The following is a 25060-nucleotide window of genomic DNA, read 5'->3' as shown; positions in this document are numbered from 1 at the left end:
TTACCATCTATTCTGAGAATCATCAGATAGCATTTGAACAGGACATGGTTCAAAATGATTTTGCCCTTCCCCACCACTACTTTATTGTGTAATAAGGGCTTTTAGCAACTCAAACATGAAACAAGTTGGGGAGGCTTTTCTTTACAGTTGGTCACAATAGCTATGTCTACACTGCAGGTAGTCACCTATGGCTGGCCAGTGCCAGCTGACTCGGCACTTATGTGGCTCAGGCTACAAGGCTGTTTAATTGCTGTGTGGAAGTTCTGCCTAGGCTGCAGCCCAAGCTCTGGGTCCCTCCCATCTCATGGGGTCCTACAGCCCAGGCTCCAGCCTGAGCCTGAACGTCTACACTGCCATTAAATAGCTTCTTAGCTTGAGCCCAAGTCAGCCGGTACAGGCCAGCCACGGGTGACTACCTGCAGTGTAGACATACCCATTGTGACCAACTGTAAAGAAAACCCTCCCCAATTTGTTTCATGTTGGAGTTGCTAAAACCTCTTATTACACAATAAAGTAGTGGTGGGGAAGGGCAAAATCATTCTGAACCATGTCCTGTTCATTGGAGCCTGGGTGCTAGGGTCCCAAGAGGTGGGAGGCTGCCAGAGCTCAGGCTGCAGCCCAAGCCTGAATGTCTACACCACAATTAAACAGCCCTTTAGCCCAAACCCTGCAAGCCTGAATCAGCTGGCTTGGACCAGTTGTGTGTGTCTAATTGCAGTCTAGACATACCCAATAGGTGTTTGTTAAAGAAAAAAATAGATTTAGGTGTGATGCTTAATGACAGCTCTTTGGGCCTAATATATTTATGAAACAATGTAAGAATGAGTACTGCTTTACAGATTTCCTTATAATGTGTTTACGATCTGTGAATTTTTGGATTATCTGTCCCACAATATGGGACATATGAGAGTGAAGTAGCTTTAATCAGTTTACCCAATTGTTCCCACATTATTCTCAATTGTATAGTTATTGAGAGTTTCATAGAAAACAGACTCCTTTTTTAAACTTGATTCTCTCTTCTGGAACCTTTTGTGTCTCATAACAGAAAATATTATACATGGTAATAATGACTATTTTACATCAAGTAACTGTTTTCAAGTTATTTTTGTCTATCCATATCAATATACTTGCACTCTCTTTCTAATATATTGACTGAAGTAATGAGTCATATGCTGTTTTATAGGGCTTTTCCTGGATCATTTCTCAAAGAGGAAAAAGGTGCTCAGAATGAAAAGCTGCTATTTAAGTGCCTTATCTTTGTTATAGTTAATATTTTGGCACATTAAACATTTTTCTTCCTCTCTTGTTGTTTGAAATGCACATTGAAAAGGGCCATTGTAGGCATAATGTGGCTCTGGTGCTAATTTAATGTGATGCACTGAAGAACAACATACACTATAATATACCATATATAAGGTTCATAATAGCTGGGTAAATCAGGGACACTTGAATGCATTTGATTCTCAGACTACAGTTGTTTCTCTCTTTTTGATCATGAAGCACAGCCTTTTCTGCCAGGCACACAACTGAAAGTGCTTATTCTAGAGAAGAAAAGGACAGTTGGACAGAATTCAAACCCTTCTTCAAAGAGCTTCTCACAGACTTGATTCATTTCTAGTGTCTTGGAGTAGAGAACATGTACTTTGTTTTCCTGTCCTTGTGCTAATGCATATCACACCCATTAACTGGTCTTCCTTGGATTATAGTTCTATTAAATGTTTAAAGAGGAGTTCTTAACTTTCCTTGTCCTGCCTTCATCTTCTGGACTGATTTGGGAGACTTGTCTGCAGAGTGCAGTGGGAGAATAAAATACAATTTCTATCTTTTTTTGTTAGGGCTTTTTATAGAACCCATCACCATAGTATCTAAGTGCATCACAGGTAACTTAGATCTGCATGGCAAGCTCCCAAGTGGACTTCATGCATATTTTGTCTCTCTTCTTTCCCTGATATACCAACTATTCTTGTTATGGTGGGAAAGCTTCCTCAAAGAGAAGGGTCTTTCAACATACCCTTGCTCAGATTCTGGATTAGTCTGACCTCCTGTCAGACCTAGTTTCAAAAGCCAAAGACTCTCAGCAAAAATGCTGATCTCTTGCTCTCATGTACTTTGTTTGGGTTTTGTGAACTACTAAATTGTTCTAAAGGAGCACAGCTGTTTTGGTGTTTTGGAGATGTGGTCACTGACCGATTAATGGCTCTGAAGATCAGGACCAGACCCTTGACCTTGCAATGAAAGTAGATGTGACAGTGTGGGGGGTAAGGAGATTGGAAGATTACTCTTTACAGAGGTTTTTCTTCTTTCATCCTCAGTACAGAGTTTTTTTAATACTAACTCCTATTTCTCCTTAGTGCTATTTTGTCAGCATCGTGGCATTTTCTCATACAGCTTCAGATATTATATCAAACCACTGTAAAACAAATTTCACTATATGGAAAACCAATTGCTAGTTTAACTTCTTGAACTAACCATCTGCATAGAATTGCACGCAGATACTATAGTCCATCACTCAAATCTTTGCTCTGATTTTCCTTTGTTGTGGGAGAAGATATTTAATCATTCACATTACAGCTAAGGAGTGTCCGTTCCTGTTTTCCTTGAACACCCTAAATATCTTCCGAAACCAGTGGGGAATACAAAGAATGCAAGAGCGAGCCTGAAGCCAATAGTCACTGCTTTTTAATATTTTTCCTTATATATATATATATATATATATATATATATATATATATATATATATGTTGAAACTTACACATATTGAGTCAAATTCTACTCTCCATTACAGTTTAAATGCACAGTAACTTCAAGGATGTGGTTCTGAATTTACACCAGTCTCCCTAAGGGCACAACTGTATCCAATGATATTAAATTTATAGGGGAAAAAGTAAAACACAAATAGAATGCTAAGACTAATTATTTCTTTGGCTTTAATGTGTGAGACAGCATTATCACATGCAGATTCTTCTTTAGAGACTCCTGATTCTTGGTGCAGGTTTCTACTTTTTATTAGGATCTTATCCAGCAAACCGATAACTGCTGGCCCATTCAAGAAAAATGTGAGGTTTCCCATTAGAGATAACCTGGAGTTTTGCAAGCCATAATTTTGCAAATTCTACATTTTAATCCATGTGTTTTACTCCTGCCAACTCTTTCCTTCATGCCTGCATCATCTGGCTCAATTCCAAAAAAAAAAAAAAAATTGGGATTTTATTATCCTCAGAGATTTTCTCTTTTTCCTGAATATGACTTTCTCCTGTGTCAGAAAGGGGAGCATTATTACAAATACCCCATTGCCATAGTGATACATCCTGTCCAATAGGGATCCTAGAGCTATTTTCTACATTTATTGATGTTTAAACTTTAGGGAACCATCTTTTCAACAAATGTATTTGAGACAGATTTATATTTATTTGAAAGCACTCCTAGAATCTGAATATTTCATCTTCTCATTTGATTCTTCAGCACCTCAGCTTGTTGGTCAAGAATCTGGGTTTTATTAATGGCGTTGTAAAATAACCAGGATTTTGAATGCTTTCAGATCCATTGGCATTTTCTGCTGGCTCTGTGTGGTCTTTGCAGCTAGTCAAGGTCCACGTCTGAAATTCATTGCTTGTGAAAAGTGCTGGATTGACTGCACTGAGGACTAAAATTTGTCTGTAATACAGGTACAGCACAGACTCCCGTACCAGCATGCCTGCTCTTTGATCTGGAAAAACAATTTCTAGGGATATGAAAGTAGATAAGTGCCTATTTTACTCATTCTTTCCTGGAAGTGACATCTGAAGTAGATGTTGGTTTCTGTGCAATCCATTTGTCCAGCAGGAACTGGACTGAACACCAGTTCATTTCATATAGGCCACCCACCAAAAACACTAACTGGTAAAAATGACTTTTAAACATAAACATAAACTAAACTGGATTTGGACCCAGGAACATATAAATGAAAGATTCATCCCTTATTGCCTGCTATCTAGCCCGTCTTAATGTGTTTACACTTACCTATAATTATTTCTTCTTGCTCAGTCTGGGTTGAGCAGGGTCTTTAAAGATTTTTCCAAGCATGCATAATCACCATGTTACAATAACTATTCTGAGATGATTACCTGTATCAAGCCCATAGAATATGGGGCTAGTCTTGCTGTAACTAATGCAGTAATTTAGACAGTATTTACAGCTTTCCCAGGAAACCATCCTTTTTAAGAGTGACCCAACAAGCTGTTTTGCATTTTAATACAGTTCTTGAATAGCTCAGTATTTCTGGAAAACAGATCGAACAACTGTTTAATTAATTTAACTAGGTTCAAAGCAGTAGCTTCCATTAGATGTGTACTTTCCAGCATTGATTGCTGTTCCATTGTGAAAAGTAATGCAGCTTCCACTTCCAGATTCTTAAGTGAAGGAGCATGATCTCAGCAGAAAGCATGACAGCTGAATGATAAACCTTGCTCATTTTGTCTTTTTTACCAGTATCTCTGAAAAGCGGAGAAAACTTGCTTCCTTCTTATGCTTGCTAGATTCTCCCACAAGCTGGTTTTGCCAGCACGTGTTGTGAGGCATGTGAAAATAAAATAGGGACAGAGTCAAAAGGCATATGCTGCTTTATGTGACATGTCTGTGAGTGATGGGAAATCTCAGAAATTTCAGAGGCTGCGTTGGCTGAGAGTTCACAAATGTGTATTGGAATTAATCAGGCCTTAGAGGAGTTGTCAGGAAAGGATGGGGGATACTTCCTTCCAGCTTTCAGCCTTCAGGTGCAAGTATCTCCACTGCAAAGCCCTACCCACATTACTGTCCTCACTGTGTCTGCACTGCCCTATGTGGGTCTGTGGGCATATCCCATGGTTCTTTGTGCTTTAGGATTCTTTCCTTGTCAATGGTGAGATAAAGTGTCTGCTATCTTTCCAGGGGAATTGTGGGAAGGCATTGAAGGAATATCAGTACTCAGGGGATTTTGCCTGCATCCTCACTGCAAAGTAGGCAGGTTCCAGCCAGAGTTAAACCAAAGTCTGGACTCCAACCTATACCCCTAGTTAGGTAAGCTAGCTGGGACTTCAACACCTCCAAACCCAGGCCACAGGCCTGTGTGGATGGTAGGGAGATTTGTGCTAAAGCCAGGTAATGGTCCAGGTTGACTGTGGAGTGAAGACATACCTTACACACACCTCTTCCCTGTGGCTCTTTTCTTGTACCCTCCTTCCAAATGTCTTGAATTTCTCCTTTCTTTGGTCACAGACACATTGTTCCCAAACACCCACCTCTCTCTGCTCTTTCCAAGAGACCCCAGTTCCCCCCTCATCTGTCCCACAAACATCTCCCTCAAACTATTCTCCCTTCTTTCTCTCCCACCTCCCCATCTTTTTCCTCATTCTTTCTTTCCTTGTTGGGAGAGTGGATGGCAGTCAGTGTGGTAAAGGGGAGCAGGGAAAAGACAGTGGTGGTGGGAGGGTTTAGTGGCTGTAATGATGGAAGGCAGGTGAGAACACATTTAACCACATTTTTCTAAACCTCAAAGGTGTTCCAGTTTGTGTCAAGAGATGGGGGTGAGTTCTAGGAAGAGGGGAGAAAGCGGAAAGTATTTTAACAAAATCAGTTCTAGGTGCATCTAGCCATAATCAGAAATATGGTTTAGTTGTAAGGGACACCAGGATTCTATTCTTGATTCTGCCACTGAATGTGTGTATTATTTAGTATTTAATCAATTACTGGACCAAGTCTGCCTTAGTTTCCCCATTTGTCAAATGAAAATAACAGCAATACCCACATTCGCAAAACGCTTTGATGCCCTTCGATAGATGTTTCTGTGCAAATGCAAAGTGCTGTTATTAATATTTTCACAGGCTAATGAATGCCCCAGACATCCACCGTCATATTCACAAAAAGCAGTACTAAAGGAGGAAGGGGGATATAGCATGTGTATCTTGGGGCAGAGAGAGAAAGGAGTAGCTCAGAATTAGGTTCTGTCTTGCTGTACTGCTATTTGATTTCTTTTGGCTTCAGCTGGAAAGGAAAATGAGCCAATTTTTTCAGTTCTATTTTTATTTTTAAAGGGAAAATCTGAAGGAAAGGCCTTGGGGACAAGTTGCAGTCACCATCATTGTCACTGAACATCAGGGAAAACTTCCTAACAGTGAGCGCTTGCTTGTAAGATATGGAACAGTCTCTCAAGAGAAGTGATAGAAGCCACATTACTTTGGACACTTAAAGTTAGTCTGGCTAAAGCTCTAGAAAATGCACTATTGGAACTAGCCTATATTAACAGATGTTTGGTCTAGACTAGAAGATATGAGGTGTTTTTCGATCTCAACATCCATGACCCCATTCCTGCAGGCTGTTGAGTGCTCTCAATTCCATTGATCTGAGGGATCTGATCCTGTGATGTATAGAATAGTGAATAAACCTGAAAACACAATTTTTGGGAGGGAGTTAACCAAACTTTCTTGAATTCACAGAAAGATCTTGTGTAAATCAGAATTTTGGATTAAGGTTTAAATTAGTTCTAGTTTATCCTGATCTCTTTCATGTCGATTAACATGGTCTGTTAGTGCATTCTTCCCTCTAGAAATAATGCAAAGAGAGTGAACAAAACAGGAAAGTACTGCTAATATCTTTATGAATCAGATATTCATTTTTTCTGTAGAGGTTGCTGCCTCACTGAAGCATGGCTATTTAAATTACCTATACATTTTCTGGGTCAGGTATATATCACCAATTTGAATTGATATGGATTCTGGAAATTATTTAAAATTAAGTCACTCAAAATTATGCCCCATGAGGTTTATGCAGTAGTATTGTAGCCATGTTGGTCCCAGAATATTAGAGAGACAAGGTGGGTGAAGTAATAGCTTTTATTAGTTAAACTTACGTTGGTGAGCGAGACAAGCTTTTAAGCTTACACAGAGCTCTTCTTCAAGTGAAGAGCTCTGTGTAAGCTTAAAAGCTTGTCTCGCTCACCAGTATAAGATATTGCTTTCCCCACCTTATCTCCCATATAGGTTTATGGCATTTTCAATCATTCACCCATAAGAACTTTATCATAACATTTTTGCTGTGTAAATGTTATTTCAACTGAGTAGGTATGGTACTTAAATCATGCAAAAATATTTACCTACTAGTTGTTAGTTAACATTCATAATTCAGCATAGTCTGGGTTTGTGCTAAAATGCTGGAAATGACAGTTGATTTTTCATAAATTTATAGGCATATAAAGTGAAAAGCAGACGCCAGCATCATCTAAAACAAAAAGAGAATCCATTTCACAGTATGAGTAAGAGGAAGTAAATTTAAGCAAGTGTTACATTAAATATCTGTGATTGATATTTTTCCTTCTGAAACATAATAATGTTGCTAGGTTTATAAATCACCATGGGGTGTAGAATGACATGTTCTAGAAGATCAGACCTATTTACGAAGCAGGCACCATATTACCTCATCTTCTCAGAGCCTGAACTTGAGACATAACCCTTAGGCAAAACTAATCCAATTGCTCTTCTTTCCCTATCTTTATTCTCCCACACTCTCTGGGTTTTAAAACACAATGTGTAATGGGAAACAAGCTAAAATGTAAAGTATAATGAAATACGTTCAAAATGAAATCCATTTGCTAAGAAATGCCACTGTGGTCTAACATTAGAGAAAATGACATTAATAGCTTACAGTGGTGTGTGGAGAATCCCCTATGAAAAGCTTAATAATTCTGGCCCTGTTCTGTCCCCAGTTATGTAGCCTGGGCTTAATTTCATACTCTTTACTCAATCAAAATTCCCATTGAAATCAATGGGACTGTTTATGTGGTAAAGCCCCACCTACGCCATAATTAGCTGCCTACCACCCTGAGGAGGCAGGACTAATAGGTTCAGGTGACAGCCTGATGAACACCAGAGCTGCAGAACAAAGGGCTGCAGAACTCAGAGAGAACTACAGAAAACAGGTTAAGCTCCTGTTGAAAACTCTGAAGTAGGATCTGCAGGAAGCTGGGAACTCCAGTGAGTGGAAAACTGTAAGAGGAACTCCAGGGAAACATCTTGTGAGTCAGCTGTCTATCACAGATGAGGGAAAGACTTGAAGAGTAGCCAAATAGGAAGTATTTTTTGTTTGTGGGGAGGTCTATTTGGACTTTTGTTACATTAGAAGAGGGTAAATTTGCTTAATGAGTTGGCCAGAAGGCCAAGCCACATTACCAGCACTGACCCATGTGAGGGGAAGCCTGAAGGGACTCATCTATGAGGAGGAAACTGAGGCAGGGAGTGCTTGCAGCACCAGATTTGACCAGAAGAGGATTGAGAGTGGCCATGCCTGTGACACGTACTATGAAACATAAGTAAGGAAATCACATTCAGGCCCTGAGTGGTTAGCCCTCACAACATCTGAGAAGTAGGCCAATAAATATTATTTTCCTCGTTTAGCAGATGGGGAAAGATAAGATACGTTTAATTCAGTGTGAAAACCAGGATTCCAGTTTAGGACTTTCAAAGTGCCATTTGGTGCTTAGAGAATTAGATCACGTCAAACAGAAGCGGGGAAAAAAAGATCAGTATAGAGCCTGATGTATGTTTGTTCACAGCAGTCCATGTTCTCCAACATTTTATGTTAACAAACAATTTACAAAATTCAAATCTAATGGGATAGTTTGGCAGCGACACATGTGTCTCACAAAGGATATGATACAAATTTATAATTTGTTGGACAAAATAAACGTGTATTAAATGTACTTAATAAAACAATTGCATCCATTTACATTCCTTGAATTTATATATTCATTGTATTTTTATTTTTGGTTATTTTCTTAGATTTCATAAAAGAGGCGAGAATAATAGCCCTGGAATCCAAAGTCATCTGTTTATCTACAGACTCAGTAGAACAGAGGCTTGTCCACGCTGGCCTCTGCCCTGACCTAGAAGGAGAGGAATTTTAGCTTTATGCCCAGGGTTTGGCCTCTCTCTTGAGATTGTCACATGCAAGGGTGCCATTTGTATTAATGTGGACCCACCTATCCTCTAAATGAAAATCTGATCGAACAACAGATATTCTTTCTTCTATACTACATGCAATTTGTTGTACCAGAACACCCGTTAAAGCAACATTAATTGCAGAATGTTTTCAATAGTGAATGGAGTTGGACAGAAAATTAACAATTAAAACCTGCAGACATACCAGTTGCAATTGTGAAATTCAGAAAAGGTTTGTTGAATGGTGGGCTAAGGTTGCAACTAACTGATGGAAACTGGACCCAGTTTGGAGTCACCCAGGGTCAGGCCAAGTCAATGCAGGTCATTTTAAGGTTTTGAAGTCGTCTCTCCAAATCACAGCATTGTGTGGTTCCAAACAAAACTTGGCAGGTTTAATTGAATTCTCTTTCAGAGCTTGTGCTTGTTCAAACACCAGACTCTAAGTGAAACCCATGCAGTAGAAATACTGAAAGTAATTGTAGAAAATATTTGAACAGGCACCAAAACCAGAGTCTCGCAGATTCTAATTCAAACTCTCTGTTTGACAGCCCCTGTTTCTGCAGAGCATCAGTTTACCACAACCTCTGGCTCAAGAGAGTGTGGTCACGTTATACTATTTCTTCACTTTACTTCTCCTCTTATGTTAACCAGTAACCAACCCTATAAAGCAATAATTTTATGCATATTGTTCCAGATACTGGGATCTGGAATGAAGCTGTGTTACAGATTAAAGTATGATTCACACCTTACTGGTCGTGTTGGGAATAAGACCTTCAGTATGGTAGGATTTTCACAAAAGTTTGATGAGTAACTGCCCTAAATAATATGTTCCCTCTACCACCTCCAGTGGCCACAATACAAATAGAGGAAAATATGTATATTTTGTTATCTTTCTGTCTGTAAACATTTATGTGAAGCTGCAGTTATCAAGCATAGCTAAATCTTACATCAGCAAATCCCAAACTGTGAGTCACAACTCCAAATGGAAGCATGCCACCAGCAGATGGGGGTTGCGGTGATCCCAAGTGTACAAAAGAGGCCATTTTGCTCCACAGCATAACCTCGCACGGACAGTGTGCACAAGGTATGATCCATAGAGGACTCCATTTTGTAGAGCAAAATGGTGTTCTCTGTGCAGCATACACTCACATGTATGGTGTTTGTGAGGTCACACTGTGTGGAGGACACCATTTCACTCTACAAAATGGCATCCTCCTTGCTGACTGGGAGGAAATAATTCATTAAAATGGGGTCATTCTGGAAGAAAGTTTGGGAACCCCTGCCTTTATGTGATTGATTTACAGCCATATTCAGAAAGGAGCAATTTCCCCTACCCCAAACTTGAGAACATTTCTTGTTAGTCCTACTTTCATTTTGTTTATTTTAGTGGATTGGCAGATAGGGTTGTAACAGTCAGTTAAAGACTGGTGACCTGAAAAAAATATAGCAACAGATAATTCCTTTTAAAGGAGACACAAACTAACATAAAACACTTTCTAGACACATTTATTATAGAATGCATCTTTATATTTCTTTAGATTATAGATGAAGAAGAAACACAGTTCATGAGTAATTGTCCTGTTGCTGTTACTGAGAGTACGCCAAGAAGAAGGACACGCATTCACGTTTTCTGGACAGCGCCTCCTGTTGGTACTGGTTGTGTAATTCTGAAGTAAGTACTTTTACATGGATCCAATTCAAAAATGAAACCAAGCTAAGTTTATAAGAAGTTTAATATGATTTACAATACATTAATGCCTGTTTTTATACAGATGTCAACAGTAGTATAACTTGCACAACATTTTCTAGCAACTATTTGGCCTAGTTTATTTTTTAAACAGACTCAATATTCCGGGCACAACTCTGTGTCCCCAAATGCACTAATTTAGAAGCATAGCTTTAAGAAGACTTCACCCACAAATCAGGCAGTTAGACTTGTAAAAGTTTTTGGGGGAAATTGTGCCAAGGTATGGTTGAGACACTGGTAAGTCCTTAAATTTTAACAAAGGCAGTTAATCGGTCTGCTTTCTGATGCCTGCATTTTCTCAAATTAATCAATATCACTCAGAGAAGTGCTATATTATATCAGCAACCAGATGTTTTTGACAGAAATTTGTTTTGTTTCTGATTTAAAGTTACAACAAAACTTTAAAGCATGCTGTCCACTGTGTTGCAAGCTAATTTAAGAACTATGTAGAGCATAAGGATGTTGTAAGAGTCCCTTCAGCAATTCAAGAAGATTCACTCAGTGTCAGTGTACTGTTTAATAGAGAGATGATTTCCCTTGCCCACCAGCATCACCTTCATCTTACTTCAGTTGTATTTAATCTTATTCCTCAAGATGCATATTTCTTCCATACATTGAGGTAACTTGTTGATGAGAATGGGTTATATTGCTCTGTAGCCATCAGCACATTGTGGGCATTTAAGCCTGAAACATTACCATGGTGGCTGAAACAGGAAGTGAAGAACATTGAATGCAGTAAAGCTACAGGGGACATTTAGCTAGGCCATATTTAATTCTTAACACCCACTAATGTCATAACTCCTACAAAACTTGTAACAAGGGTTGGACAACTGGATTGCTGTGATTGCTGCTTATTATACCAATCATAATTGTCTCTGTGTTACCTGCTTCTTTGCTGTATCCACCTGATGTTTGTCTGTTTTATGCTTTGATTGTAAGCCAGGATCATTTCATTATATGTGTGCATAATGCCTAGCACAATTGCAGCTAGTTACTACCATAATAAAAATAATAATTGTTAGTATTAATGGAGCTGGGATTTAACCAGAATCTCACAATTTAAGACCCTACCATTACGGTGATTATGGTGGGATCTTCATGACGACAGGTTGTCAGGAGGAACTTGGTGTTATATAACTTCTAAAAGACTGACCACCAGCAACAAACAGAGTGTCTCTGATTAGAATTCTGACACAGTAATTCAGAAATGATAGGGGAAAGTGTGGGAGATTTAGTATGTATCTCTCTAATTTCTATGGCATGTAGACTACTCATCCAAATACTGAACAATTTCCAAACCGCTAAACTTGCAGTATCTGACAAGATCAAAGCTGGGGTGGAATAACTGAAGGTCAGGTGGAGGCGTCATTATTAAATACACATTTTGGTGAATGTGAATAAAACACTATTTGATTATTAGCTCTCTTTCAATAAAAGTTCTGTAGAAAATGCAGTCTCCCCCAAACTAGTTGCTTATAGATGCAAAAGATAAATTGACTGTTGTACTTCTGACTGCAGTTCAAAAGAAGAATGAAACACCTCAGAAAAAAACCTTTTATTGTGATTTGTTGGAGCCAGTGATTAACATTATAAAGTGTCTTTCATTTGCACTGAAATTCAGTGTTCTGTACTATACATAGCAATTACTGTTGTGCTTTTTGGCATCAACTTAACACCATTTACATTTTTCCATTTGGAACTCATCTAAATTATAGGGTTTACAGAAAGCCCTCTTTGTAATCACCTCTCCATGCTCCCTCACAAATCCATACAAATGTTGGACACCATTTTCTCAACTATTTTGGTGATAATGAGAGATTCGATGAGACCATAAAAATTACATAGTTTAAAAATAGCTATTATAATTAGGGATGGCCAAAACCAGACGGGAAATTCTACTACCTTGAACTCTGAAGAAGGCAAATTTAAACAGTGTTAGTGCTCTTCATTTAATCTCTCCTCCTCCTTCCCCATTTTTTGTATATGGCAGGGTGGCAACTAAATTGTACTATGAACGTATGCCTGTGGCTAGGGCTCTATCCTGATAATTTGCTGGTGAGATTTGCATCAACTGGTGTTGGTGGTTTTTTGCCAGTTTTGAACAGAGAGGGCCTGACTCTTATTTTACATCAAATACTGAACCATTAGCTTCAATTTACACTGGTATAAGTGTAAAGGGAATGGTGCCTGGTAGTCACCAGTTTGTTAAATTCAGCTAATCTGCAGATAAATTTTTATCTTACTATGGGCCAAGTTCTGCTCTTATTCGCCAGTCTAAATCCAAAATAACTGTACAAATTTAATGAAGTTTTTTAGAATTGCAGCAAAGTAACTGGGAATAGAATTTGATCTGATGGTGTTCATAACACTGAGTTTTATTTTCCTGGTTGCCTGAAGCCCACAATTGACCAGCAGTCCCCTTAACTTTTTCAGGTGCTGTACCTATTTCCTGTTTGTCTGGAAATGCAAAAAGTGGTACAGGAAAATGGGAGAGTGAAGGTTCCAGGTGCAGCATGGAAAGTAGAAATGTTTTGGCATGAGTACTAGTTAGTTTGCTGCATAACTTCAAGGCCATTTGTAGGTAGCATTAGCGTACATTTTACCTCCACACCCCATACTACCTTGCTTTGTCACACAACTATTAAATCATTTTTTGTAGAAAAGGTTAACGTTACCATATTATTTTGCACTGGACATCTCATAACCATAATTAGTACAGAACTCTGCAGCCAGATTCCTCACTCCCACTGGGTTATTGCAGCACAAAAGCCTGAAGGCTTGGTTTCTATTTTCCCCAGTTTACAATAAGTCTCTCGAATTCTCCCATACTCTACATTGAAACACATAACTGTCAATCTATTGAACATGTCTGTGTGTCTTGGATATATATACAATACTAACTAATACAATATTTGATGCAGCACATGCTTAGGTCCCATTGAAATTAGACATAAGTGCATGCTTAAAGTTTAAACATCTACTTAAGTGCTTTGCTGGTTCATGGCCTATACTCTCACAGACATATTTGTGTACATGGAAGACTCATTGAAATCTTGTCTGGAATCCGGGTGGGAACAAGAGGTTGTGAGCCATAAGGATCTCTGTCCTTGCAACAAGTGGAAATGTTAAAAAGAGATGATCTAAGGGTCTTGGGGAAATATGTATCATTATACGCAAATCAAGAAGCTTCCAGAAGGATAAGACCCAACATAGCCAGTCTACTTTTGTATTTTTCAACAAGTCAGCATATGGCATCTTTTTCTTACTTCCACCGCCCTCGCTTGTCTGCTGTGCCTGAACTACACTCTTTCAATGAAAGAAAAGTGGAAAGAAATCTGTGCATATTGTGTTAAGTTCTGTCTGACTACCAATAACTAAAGATGTCTTCCAAATATAACTGCTGATAACTATGTAAAGACTTTTCTCCAATTGCATCTTAATGGTAGATGTTATTTGGCACCAACGACAGTAGTAATTAGTAAAAGAGTATTTTGAGTTGTTGCATTCTTCTGTGCTTAAAATGGGAAAAGGAAGAGAGAGCATCTCTAAGTGGTATCTGTATACTTAGAGGCATAAGATGTACCCCAACTGTCTTTGCAACAAAAGAGGGTGATGGAAACTGATTCTGCTGGCCGAGGAAAGTAGTAAATTCAACCACATAAAGGATTTTAATATGGGTGACTGTGAGATATGAAGGGCAGAGGGCGGCAGGAGAGTGTATGAAGGGAGGTATATCAGCCCCAGGATGATCAGGGCTTTCTTCCCTGCAGCCTAACCAGAGTCATGAAGGGGCAATTAGGAGCCAGCTGAGGTCAATTAGGGATCAGCCAGGTGCTCCATAAAAGGGATCCGCCTCAAACACACAGGGCACAAGCTGGAGGAAGCAGAGGTGTTGTGCGGAGTGGGGTGGAGTGGCAGATTGGAGTAGCGAAGTGGGGGAGAGCGGAGGAACCCCAAAAGGAGGTACTGAGCCCAGCAAGGGGCAGCAAGGACAGAGGGCCTGAGAGGCCAGCAGGACTGAGGGGGGAAAGTAGCCCAGGGGAAGAGGCTGCAGCTCCGAAATACAGAGCAAGCAGTCTAGAGCTGCTGGTCATAGGGCCCCTGGGCTGAGACCCGGAGGAACGGGTGGGCCTGGGTCCCTACTCCCCTCCCCCAGGGAAGATGGGGTGACGGGCACCCTCCTGGCCCCTCCCCAACAGGAGCGAAGCATGAGATCCACTAAAGGGGAGCCGGCCATCCGCCACAGTGACCTAGAGATGACCAAGAAAGTAAGAAAGATGGCTGATGGCTGGTCTACACTACAAAGTTAGGTTGATCTAAGTCTACTTGTTTTGACATAGTTTTGTATGCATCCACACCTAAATTTGTCCTCACCAATGTAAGCACCCTGTTACATTGACACAATAACATCATCTCCCCAAATGATGAAGAGCCAAAGTCAACCTACTTCCATTTATATAGCACAATATAGAGACTCCATTACCTTTGTTAACCCTAGCCATTCTCCTGAAGCTGCCCCACAACACCTCTGTACCCATTACAGTATTCATTCCATTCACAGTTTTGAATTCCACTGCCCAGAGGTCACAAACACTGGAAGCGCCTTCACTTTAAATCCCCCAGCATGTTTTTTAAATGCCTTTTTCTAATTGCCCACTTTTCTGAGCATTTGACTATGCTGGCTCTGCACACTCAGAAAGCTATTTGACATGCTCTTGCCTAGAAAAGAAAGAAGTCATGGATCTCCATGGTCTATGGGGAGAAGAGAATAAGCAAGCCCACTTAAGAAGCAGTCGAAGAAATATAGATGTGCAGGTTGCACAGGGTATGCTAAAACTGGGGCACAACAGAAATGAGCAACACTGTGAAAGTGCCAACTTTCAGCAGACCTATCAGGTGAGGCAGGGTGTGACAGGGTGTACTTACCCCTCACTGGTCAGAAAGGGGTTAGCCCACACTATGGGCAGAGGAAGTCCCATCCCTCTGACCATGCTGGGCATGCTCCAACTGCTGCTTCCATATAAAAGGGAGCGACCCAGCTCACTCTAGGCTGGATGCCGAGGAGGAAGAACATGTGTTGGAGGCTCCAGTCCAGCAGCTGCTGCTGTAGCCCCAAACCAGGGATACTGGAAATGCCGAGAAGCAGGCAGGAACCCTGGCACCCATGGCCACCTGAGTGGAATCGGAGCCCCAGGGAACCACCCTCACTGACAACACCAAAGATCCCAATGACACAAGGACCAATGCTTTAGGAAACAGGGTAGGAAGTGGCCCAGGGAGTGGGGGAAGCTAACAGACACCACGGGAGAAGCAGGGCCATATTATCCATCAGGCACAATAGGCACAGTGCCTGGGGCCTATGAAACTTTCAGGACCTACGAAAAAATATTTTATATATAATTTTTTATTTTTATGTAAAAAACTATTTATTAATAGCTTAAAATCAAATTAGTTATTTCAGTCGGGAGGCCTACGAAAGCAAGGGTGCCTAGGGCCTACGAAGGTCTTAAATCGGCCCTGGAGAGAAGTTAGTGTGTTGTGGCAGGATCCCCACTGACTCAGTGGCACTCACTGGTCACTGACAAGGCTATGGGTTGGGACCGACTGGAGCAGGGACGGTCTATGTCTCCCTACCCTGGCTGTTACTGTTCCCCAATATAGCAGCTGTTTTGATTCTGGCCATTATGCTACACTGCCCCAAAGGCAGGGGCAGAAACCCCTGTGGGGCACGAGGAGGAAGAAAAGATGAGGAAGTGGAAGAAGGTGCAAATCTCACAGTGAGCTAGGATCTGTTTTGAAACTTAGCTGGATCCAATCCCCCCAGAAGAGTGCAGATGAGCCCTTATGCAAGCATGAAGGGGAAAAGAGATCAGGTAACTGTATACATGTATTATTCCTTATAAGCATTTTTTACCTTTCATTGCCTGAAAACTCCTCTTCCTCCCTTCGTTTCCTGCCCGTTCTTTCCAATTTGAAAAGATGCCCATCCCATCCGTGTATTCAGAGGACAAAGGTATTGACTTTGATTCCTCACTTGACTTGTAAAATGTTCAAATTAACTTCAAAACAAGCAGGATGGCAGTCTAAATTACACTGCCCTGTGCTTGGATAGAGGTAGAGGTGACATACGCTTTTCCATTCATTGACTTGTTGGGGTAGATGGAGGGGGAGAGGAATTTCCCTCCTGAGACATGGGAAACTGCCAAATAATGCTGCCAGCTATCTTCTCCACAATCTGCAAGTTACGGAGGAAGTTTTACTGAACTATCTCACCCCTATCTTTGAGTCCATCCTTCTGAACAACGAGGCTGGTTTCAGACTGGGATGAAGTTGATGCGACCAGATTTTCACCATTACTAATGTTAAGACTAGCTTCCAGCAGAATCTAAAAACTGGAAGAGTGCTAACAGATGTATCTGCCATCTACACTACAATATGGAGATATGAGCTATTGCTGTAGCACTATGCAACTCCTGGCCACAATATTGCACAATCAAAGATACTGCATCCTTTTGAATGGGCAGATTAGCAAAGCATGCACCCTTAATAATGGTCTACCTCAAGGATCCATACTGCCTTCTTTACAGTTCAACTTCTATATTAATGATGTACCTGACAAAATTTTAAATAAATCCATTTATGTTTAGACATTGCTCTTGAAGAACCAGGTAAAGACATCATCACCATTAGTGACACCAACTCCACTGACCTCAAAATAATGGCAGAATACTTTCAGTATTGGGAGCTCTGCCCCAATCCTTCCGAAACCTTGGAAATAGATTTTCACCTAAACAAATCAGACCAGGAACAACATGATGTCGCTTTTTGAGATCAATGGGTCTGAAATAAATCCTATCCAAAGTATTTGGTAATAATTTTGGACAGAAGCTTGACTTTTAAAGCCCACCTGGAAAAAAGTAAAAGCAGGACTAGCCTTGTCCAAAACCTCATGGGCACAATGTGTGGTGCTGATGTCCATGCACTTCACGTGACTCCAGCACTGGTATACTCGACCACTAAATATTGTCCATCCATCTGGGTGGGAAGTTCACATACCAGATCTCTGGATGTGCAGCTTAATGATGTATTGAGAACCACAAGTAGACTACTAAAATCCACACCTGCTCAGTGGTTGCCCGATGTGGCACATAGATCCCAAAATTTGAGAAATGCACGTACAGCTCATGAGTACAATCAAAGCATGGCCAACCTGAACCTACCAATTCATGAGGCCTTCCAGAGCCTTTTGAAGATATGTCTAAACTCTTACAAGACCTTTTGAGATCTGGCTAAAGCTCTTAGAGCATCTTCATTCAATCCTGAGGCAACCTGGAAGGGATTCTGGGACAATGATAATGTCCAAAACAAATACCTAATTGCTTACTCCACAAACCTAAGTCTGAAACAATGGTCTGCATTGAACCATGTTAGAACATTGCATGGCATATGCTGTCATTTCTGACACCTTTGAAAGATGAGGCAACACACAAGATGATTCTGAATACCAGTCACAAACTATGGACCACATTATAAATCAGTGCCTGCTTAATCATTTGCTGATGTCATCTTCTGCCTGAGAAATAAACAGAAGTTGCTGGCTGTAAACCAATGTAATTTACGTTGTGTAGAAACTTTGTAGAGTAGACACAACCTTAGAATATAGGTACATTTCTTAGCTATGCTGGAGGACCGATGGTCTTAAACCACTTATAGCCCTAGGCTTCTGAAGTTGAAAGATGAAGTATATTGCTGGGGATAAAGCATCAAGGAAAATATGAAGTGAAAGTGTGTACAATAGATGGATACAATATAAAATAATGTAGTAAAGTCTGCATATTTTTAGCTTGGTATGCACTGAAATTTAATAGTGGGGAAACTGTTGTATAAATATATATTTACAAATAGTGCAGGAAATCTGCAAAACCTTGTTAATATCTAAGTCATTTGTTTGTCAAGTTGTGTACATCTCATGAAGAGGCAAATGCAAGAGATGCAAGATGCTAATTCTATTTACCTCTTTTTCCATTTAAGGTTTACTAAGTCTGAATGCAACTGATTATTTAATAAATATTGGCCAGGTGCAGATATATTGCATATTTAATTTACCATTTAGAAAGGAAACCTTAAGTGGTGCACTGATAGGATCCCATAATAACTGGGATTTTAGGCAATTATGATATGTGATTCATATGATAGAAAATAAACTAAACATTTACAAGATTTTAGCAGCTCACCTTCTGCATCCAAACAATGCTTAACCAACCAACAAATGAAAATCCAAGATAGCTATAACTTCTCTTATTTCCTGCAATATCTTCATCAAGGCCTCTTCAGGGCCTGATGATGAGAAATTTGTTTGAACCATGTCTAGGGGACTGTTTTATTCTTTTTTGAGAAAAAGCGTGGAATTTGTTGTTTTTCTGCATAAATAATCTTCCTCATGATTTATTAACTTTTTTGGATGCAAGTAGCCAGCAGAGGGCTGAGCAACTTCAAAGGACACAGGCTCTTGCAAACAAGAACTCTGGAAGATTTAGCACATCACTGCATGCATGTTTAAAAATTATCTTCACTGGGAAATTGTGTGGCTGGTGCACAGGCTGAGCTTGTAGCAAAACATACTGCAGATACCAAGAACAACTTCAAGACTCAAAACATGTATCTGCATTTCAGATACAATGTTCAGTCTCCATGGAACGTGTGGCTTCCTTTGCTGTGTACTATTCCTCTTTCTCCCAGCCCCCAAAAATCTCTGAAAGTGCATGGTATTAAACTAAAGCTGTGTGAACCTCAGAGGTTTTGATTTCCAAGAGTTTCGTACACAAACTTTATTTTGTTTGGGTTTGCATCCCATTCTGCAACTCACACTATGTTGATGGGTGCTATTGAAAAACCTAAGATAAAGTTCAAAGGAACCCGGAAATCTCAATGAAACTATCCTTTTTCAACTGGTTGGAGTCATATCAATACGCACACACTGAAATTCTCTTAGTATCTATCCAATCAACTCTTTTCCCAGCTTCCAAACGTCATGACGTAGTTGTGATGGAGTATGCAAATGCCACACTTGGCAAGAAGGGAGCTGCTCTGGGCTCAGTCAGCCTTGCCCTGCTACATCTGTAAGAGATGCACAGACTGGGGGAGAAATTAAAAGGGAGCAGAATAGCTCACTTGGTAGCAGTCCAGGGAAAAGGGCACACTGACAACTCGCAGCTTCTGAGGGAAGGCAGGATCTCTCCTACTAACTGCCTGTAGGTCTTTCCCTGAGGGGAAGGGAGGATCTGCTTCAGATACTCCCTGAGGGGAAGGGAGGCGTCTTCCGCCCCCCCAACGAACTCAGTTTGATTTTAATTCCCCTTCTGTTGTTTGTGGACTACTTCGGCAGGGGGAGAGCCTTGGAACTTACCTGGCTGGGGAGCCAAGTCACAGGAGGAGGCAGCCACTGCCCCAACAGAGAGAAAGCTGCCGTGCCAAGTACAGCTATGAAAAGGCACCCAGTGGAGAGCCGACTCCCTTCACTTGTCCTTGCCACATACTGTGAACATTGGACAATAGCAGAGTGGTAGGAAGTGGTCCAGGGAGAGCAGCCTTAAGACACTCCTGGGTGTCAGACCTTTGATAGTCCTCAAAGGGCCCTGTGCCAGAGCCTGGTGGAGTGAGAGGGCCCAGGCTCCACTGCACCCCCCACCCTGCAGTTCAGAGGGCCTAAACCCCTGACCACTAGGCAATGCTCCCCATGAGCCCAGCTCATCACACTAATCCAGCCAAGGAGCCCAGCCCATAGAGAGGAATTGGGGTACGAGATACCTGAACTACAAATCCCATGAAACACTGCAGCAGCTCAGGAGTTTGCAAATTAATGTTGAAACAAGCCAAAATGAAATATAGTGGCATGGAAATGTTAAAATATGTAGTTTTTATTAGAAAAGGCAAAATGAAACATTTGGAATTGAAACTTTTCTCAACTTCCGATTCCACTAAATTTTTTGATATTTTGACTGTCACAGTTTGGGACAAAAGCAAATGGGAAAATATCAGAGTTTCCTACAGAATGGAAATTCTAGTGTTCCGCCAGCCCTAGAACAGATGTGCCACTCAGGTTCCTTTATCAAAAGGACAATGACTATGGGTTACTTTCCATGGTACATCACTCTCAGGGACATAGTCTTCAGGATGTAACAGAAACACCTAATGTCCATGGATGAAAACAGAGTTAAATGGGTGTAAACTGACAAATGATAGAAAGAATAGAGGAAAACTGTGTAGGGGTGAGTGTGGCTGACAAATGTACACATTTAGTTTCAGAATGACCCCAAATTCCTAGTCAGCGCCTTGAAGAGAGCCAAATTTCCTACCCAGCCTGCTACTTTTGCATTGATGAGATGACGTATCCTTACATGGGTTCTTTGCTGCTTGTTGTAACAAATTACAATGCCCCAGAGTAAAAAGTAATCTGGATATCAACAATTAACATAAATTTTCACACTTGTTAAAATGTGAAATCCAAGGGTTTCCTTGGCAAGGTTCTATAATGGCTGCTATTTCTAACATTCAGACTTCTATTATTTTAAAAAAATCATAGAAGGACAGAGTGCAGAGATATATGTGTGTGTGTGTGTGTGTGTGTGTATAATGCCTTTTATCTAAAGATCTGAAATACTTCACATACAATTTCAGTTTCACTTCTGTAAGTGAATTGCCTATAGTCACAATGTAAGTCTGTAACAGCATTTGAAAAAGAGCTCACAGCTATTGACTGTCTGTTCAATGCCCTCACCACTAGCCCACACTCTTTTCCTCAATAGCCTACATTTATCCCAATATGCCTACGTGCAAACTTCTAAGCCTTTTCTGAGATTTGTAAAGGTATTTGCTTCAATAAAATCCAATTTTGAGTCTCTCACTGTGTTTTTGTGTGGGTGCTTCTTTTACAGCATGACGTTTGATATCCAAGGCCAATATCGGAAACATATACATTAAGATTTATGGGTAAAATATCTAGGGATTGACTCCCTAAATAAAGCAGAACCACAGCTGTGTATATTGCAACTGGCATCAAACCAATCAAAATGATTGTGAAGAACCTTTAAGAGTTCTCCAGCACAATCTGAAATTAAGTTCCAGTAAAATGACAATATCAGAATCTGCCTGCAAATGTTCAAAGTGCAGAAAATGAAAAGGAACTTTATTGTATTAGGATTGTATTTAGGACATCCCTAAAGCTTCTGAATTAAAACAATATTAAGTAGCAATACAATCTTTCCCAGATATCTGTTCTATCTGCTGGTCAACTCTGGTATGTACTTGTCTCTTATCACAGTAGTACCTGAACACCTAATTAATAAAGCATATAAAAATAGTCTTATTATTGGAACAGCTGAAGGTCTTGGTACAACACACAATATCACAAAACACCATCAAAATATTTCTATTGTGAACAAAACTAATAGCCAAAGAGCAATAGACCATGTTCTACCCTCATTCCTAGCATATAATTCAAACATCAGTGCTGTGTGAAGAACACAGGAAGGTAATCGTCCTACTTTTACAAAAATGTAAGTAAACAGCTGTAGTGAATTTCCCTGTAATATAACTAGGGGTTATAGATAGAGAAGATTTGTATACACTTATGAATGGTTTAACCTAGAAAAATCTCATTCCAATTAATTGAGACATTAGACAATTATCATAATTTATAGTTTCCATTTTGTGATACAGATGATATGTTCTTGCTTTGGAGGAGATGGCATGCATAGTTTATATAAAATAGTTTGTGGTGTTTGTTCTGTATACATCTAACACATTTATTTACACCTTCTTTCTGATAATACATGTTATAGGCATATATAATGTAGTAATGTTCCATGTGGTGATTTCTATCTTTCTGTGTAAAGTCCTATTTACAAAAAAACTAATAGACTCAAAAAGTCTTCAGTTCCAACTTGAAAAGGATTGTTTTCCTTCCTCCATAAGGATGTAATCTAATCACCTTTCTCTCCCTTAAATCGGACTTTTAAGGGCATCTGTGTAGTCCACTGGCTAGGGACCCTCCATCTCTGCCATTGTCATACTGTGTAACCTTGGACGAGTCATTTCACCTCTCAGTGCCTCAGTTTCCCAGTGGTGAAAAAGGGACAGTGACACTTCTCTTTCTTTGTAAAGTGCTGTGAGTCTACAGATGAAAAGGGCTACATTACATCATATTATTTGATTATCCCAATGACTAAAATACTTTAAAAAAATTTTTTTCCCTTTTTTTTCTTATTGTATGACAAACAAGAGGATCATCAAATACAGAATTTGTTGTGTAATTGCAACTTATGGCCCTATTCCTCATTACTGAGGGAAAACTGCCCAAAAGGATTTTACCTGAGTAAGCAATGAAGGATTGAGACCTAAACAGATGCTGTATTAATAACTTCTAATATTAAATTTTATAAAATGTGTTTTTTCATTAAAATATGTACAGTCTCTTTTCCTAGGCCTTGTAGACCACTCACATTTATAACAAAATCTGAAAAGTTCCACTTTCTTAGTAGACTTCAGGCTTCTCTATATGGTGCTTTGATCCACACCAAAGGGGTATAACTTTGAGTCCACACTAGCATGTTGTGCACTAACTGGCCCATCTGGACCCTGCTGACATACACAAAAAGTTTCCTGGTGCACATTAATATAGTCCTGTTTTAAACAGTGCTACATCAATGCACAGTAAGAAACCTTAAGTATGCTCCAACAGATCCACACAGGCCAGCTCGTGTGGACTGAAATGTATACCCCTTCCAGAAAACCCATGTGAACATGCACGAGGCAACTTAACTTAAAAACTTGTCACAGTGAATTCCAATCCTACAAGAACCAGGTTTAGTTTCAGGTTCATTTTTTTTTTAACGTTAGGACCTGAAAATTCCTGTAGAACAGTTCTGGAGTAAACAATTTATAGGTCTATTTTGAAGCCCGCTTTGAAGAATTAGCGGTTATGATTATGATGGACAATTGTTCAAGGAGCTTGCAGTTCTTAAAAGACTAAATAGTGTAAAGAAAGTTTAAGGACCTATATGCTTTATTCCATGTTTAGTATTTTTATGATGTAACAAATCATTTTAAATTAACAAATGAATAATACTTCAAGAAGAACATTATATTTGACTGTATTTTTAAATATCCATGACGAAAACAATGGAAAAAGACAATGTCATTTATAAGAAGGGTGGAAAATTCCCCAAATTATCAGATAGTGAAATTGGGTTTAAGCTGTATCCTGCTCCCGTCAAAGGCAGTTTTACGTTGACTTCTGTGGAAACAGGCTCAGATTGTTAGTCCCCCAACCCACCCACTCTTTCTAACAGTGTCTTTTATTAATTCTTCATTTTTCTGTATTGTACACAGTAAAAAGATGAAGAGGGAGAGACGGTATCATTTCCTAGTTGTTTTCTGTTTGTAAATGAAAATCATTGTTAATTTAGGACCTTGACAGCTGTAAAGCATTTCCCATTCTACAGCAGCTGTCAGCAGCACTCTGGTTTATTTTACAAACAGATGTTTAATTTGACTTCAATGCCATTGTCAGTTTTTGAGGGGAAACAAAGAGAGGAAACAGAAATAGAAATAATCATGATATTCATCATTTTGTTTCTTTTCAAAACATAAATCAGGGTGATAAATGAAGACATCAGAAGTGTTTTGGTACATCTTTAGCTCCAGAATGGTTTAACTCAATGTTTATTTTTTTTAACCACATGGATTGAAATAAACCTCTCTCACTGCACAAAAATGCATATATAGAACATATTTTGTCTCTTTTTATGCCAGTGCTTGAAGGCAATATTTAAACAAATTTTGCTTTCGAAAGCATAACATTGATTTTAAAAAATTAATTCACTCTTTTATGGATAAAAATTTCTTACTGACTTTCTAAATTACAGAAAAGCATTCCCTGTTTATGTATTATAGCCAGTGAGCCTGATTCTGATCTCACTAATTATTGGCTTCAGTGGAATAAAATGCCTGCCATACACCAGTGGAAATGAGAGGAGAATAGTTCCATTGACTAGGAAAATGATATTGCAGAAACTCTAGTACAGCACTGTAAAATAATTCTATATAGTATACAAGTTCAAATCTTGCTTTTCACTAAGGGTTTTAACCTATATTGCTTATGCAAGATGCCCAGTGACTTTAAAAGGATTTAATGAAGTGTTAAATCAAAAATTTGGGCCAGATCCTCAGCTGGTTTAAATAAGTATGGCTTCATAGAGTGCACTTTTGCCAATTCAAAGATACAGTTTATGGGCTCAGTTCTGCTGTCCTTGTAGTTGTAGAAATTTCACTGAACTTAATGGGCAAAGCTGCAGATCCTATCTGTAAA

General features: G+C 39.6%; 1 protein-coding gene across 8 annotated transcripts in view; it reads left to right on the top strand.

The window, feature by feature from the left end:
- The window catches only part of SPON1 (spondin 1), a 678179-nt gene that overhangs the window by 422416 nt on the left and 230703 nt on the right, over positions 1-25060 (top strand). For 7 of the 8 annotated variants that reach the window (XM_067532126.1, XM_067532125.1, XM_067532124.1 and 4 more), the window contains 2 exons: positions 9640-9726; positions 10484-10617. In XM_067532126.1, coding sequence (XP_067388227.1) covers positions 9655-9726; positions 10484-10617 — 206 coding nt within the window. In that variant the 5' untranslated portion in view covers positions 9640-9654. The remainder of the gene's footprint in view (positions 1-9639; positions 9727-10483; positions 10618-25060) is intronic. The other variant, XM_067532123.1, reaches the window with a different exon arrangement.

This window comes from Emydura macquarii, unplaced genomic scaffold, assembly GCF_026122565.2.
Source record: "Emydura macquarii macquarii isolate MOO-44397 ecotype Brisbane River unplaced genomic scaffold, CSIRO-AGI_Emac_v2 contig_3240, whole genome shotgun sequence".
Lineage (NCBI taxonomy): Eukaryota > Metazoa > Chordata > Testudines > Chelidae > Emydura > Emydura macquarii.
This window is presented reverse-complemented; position numbering and strand designations above follow the sequence as displayed.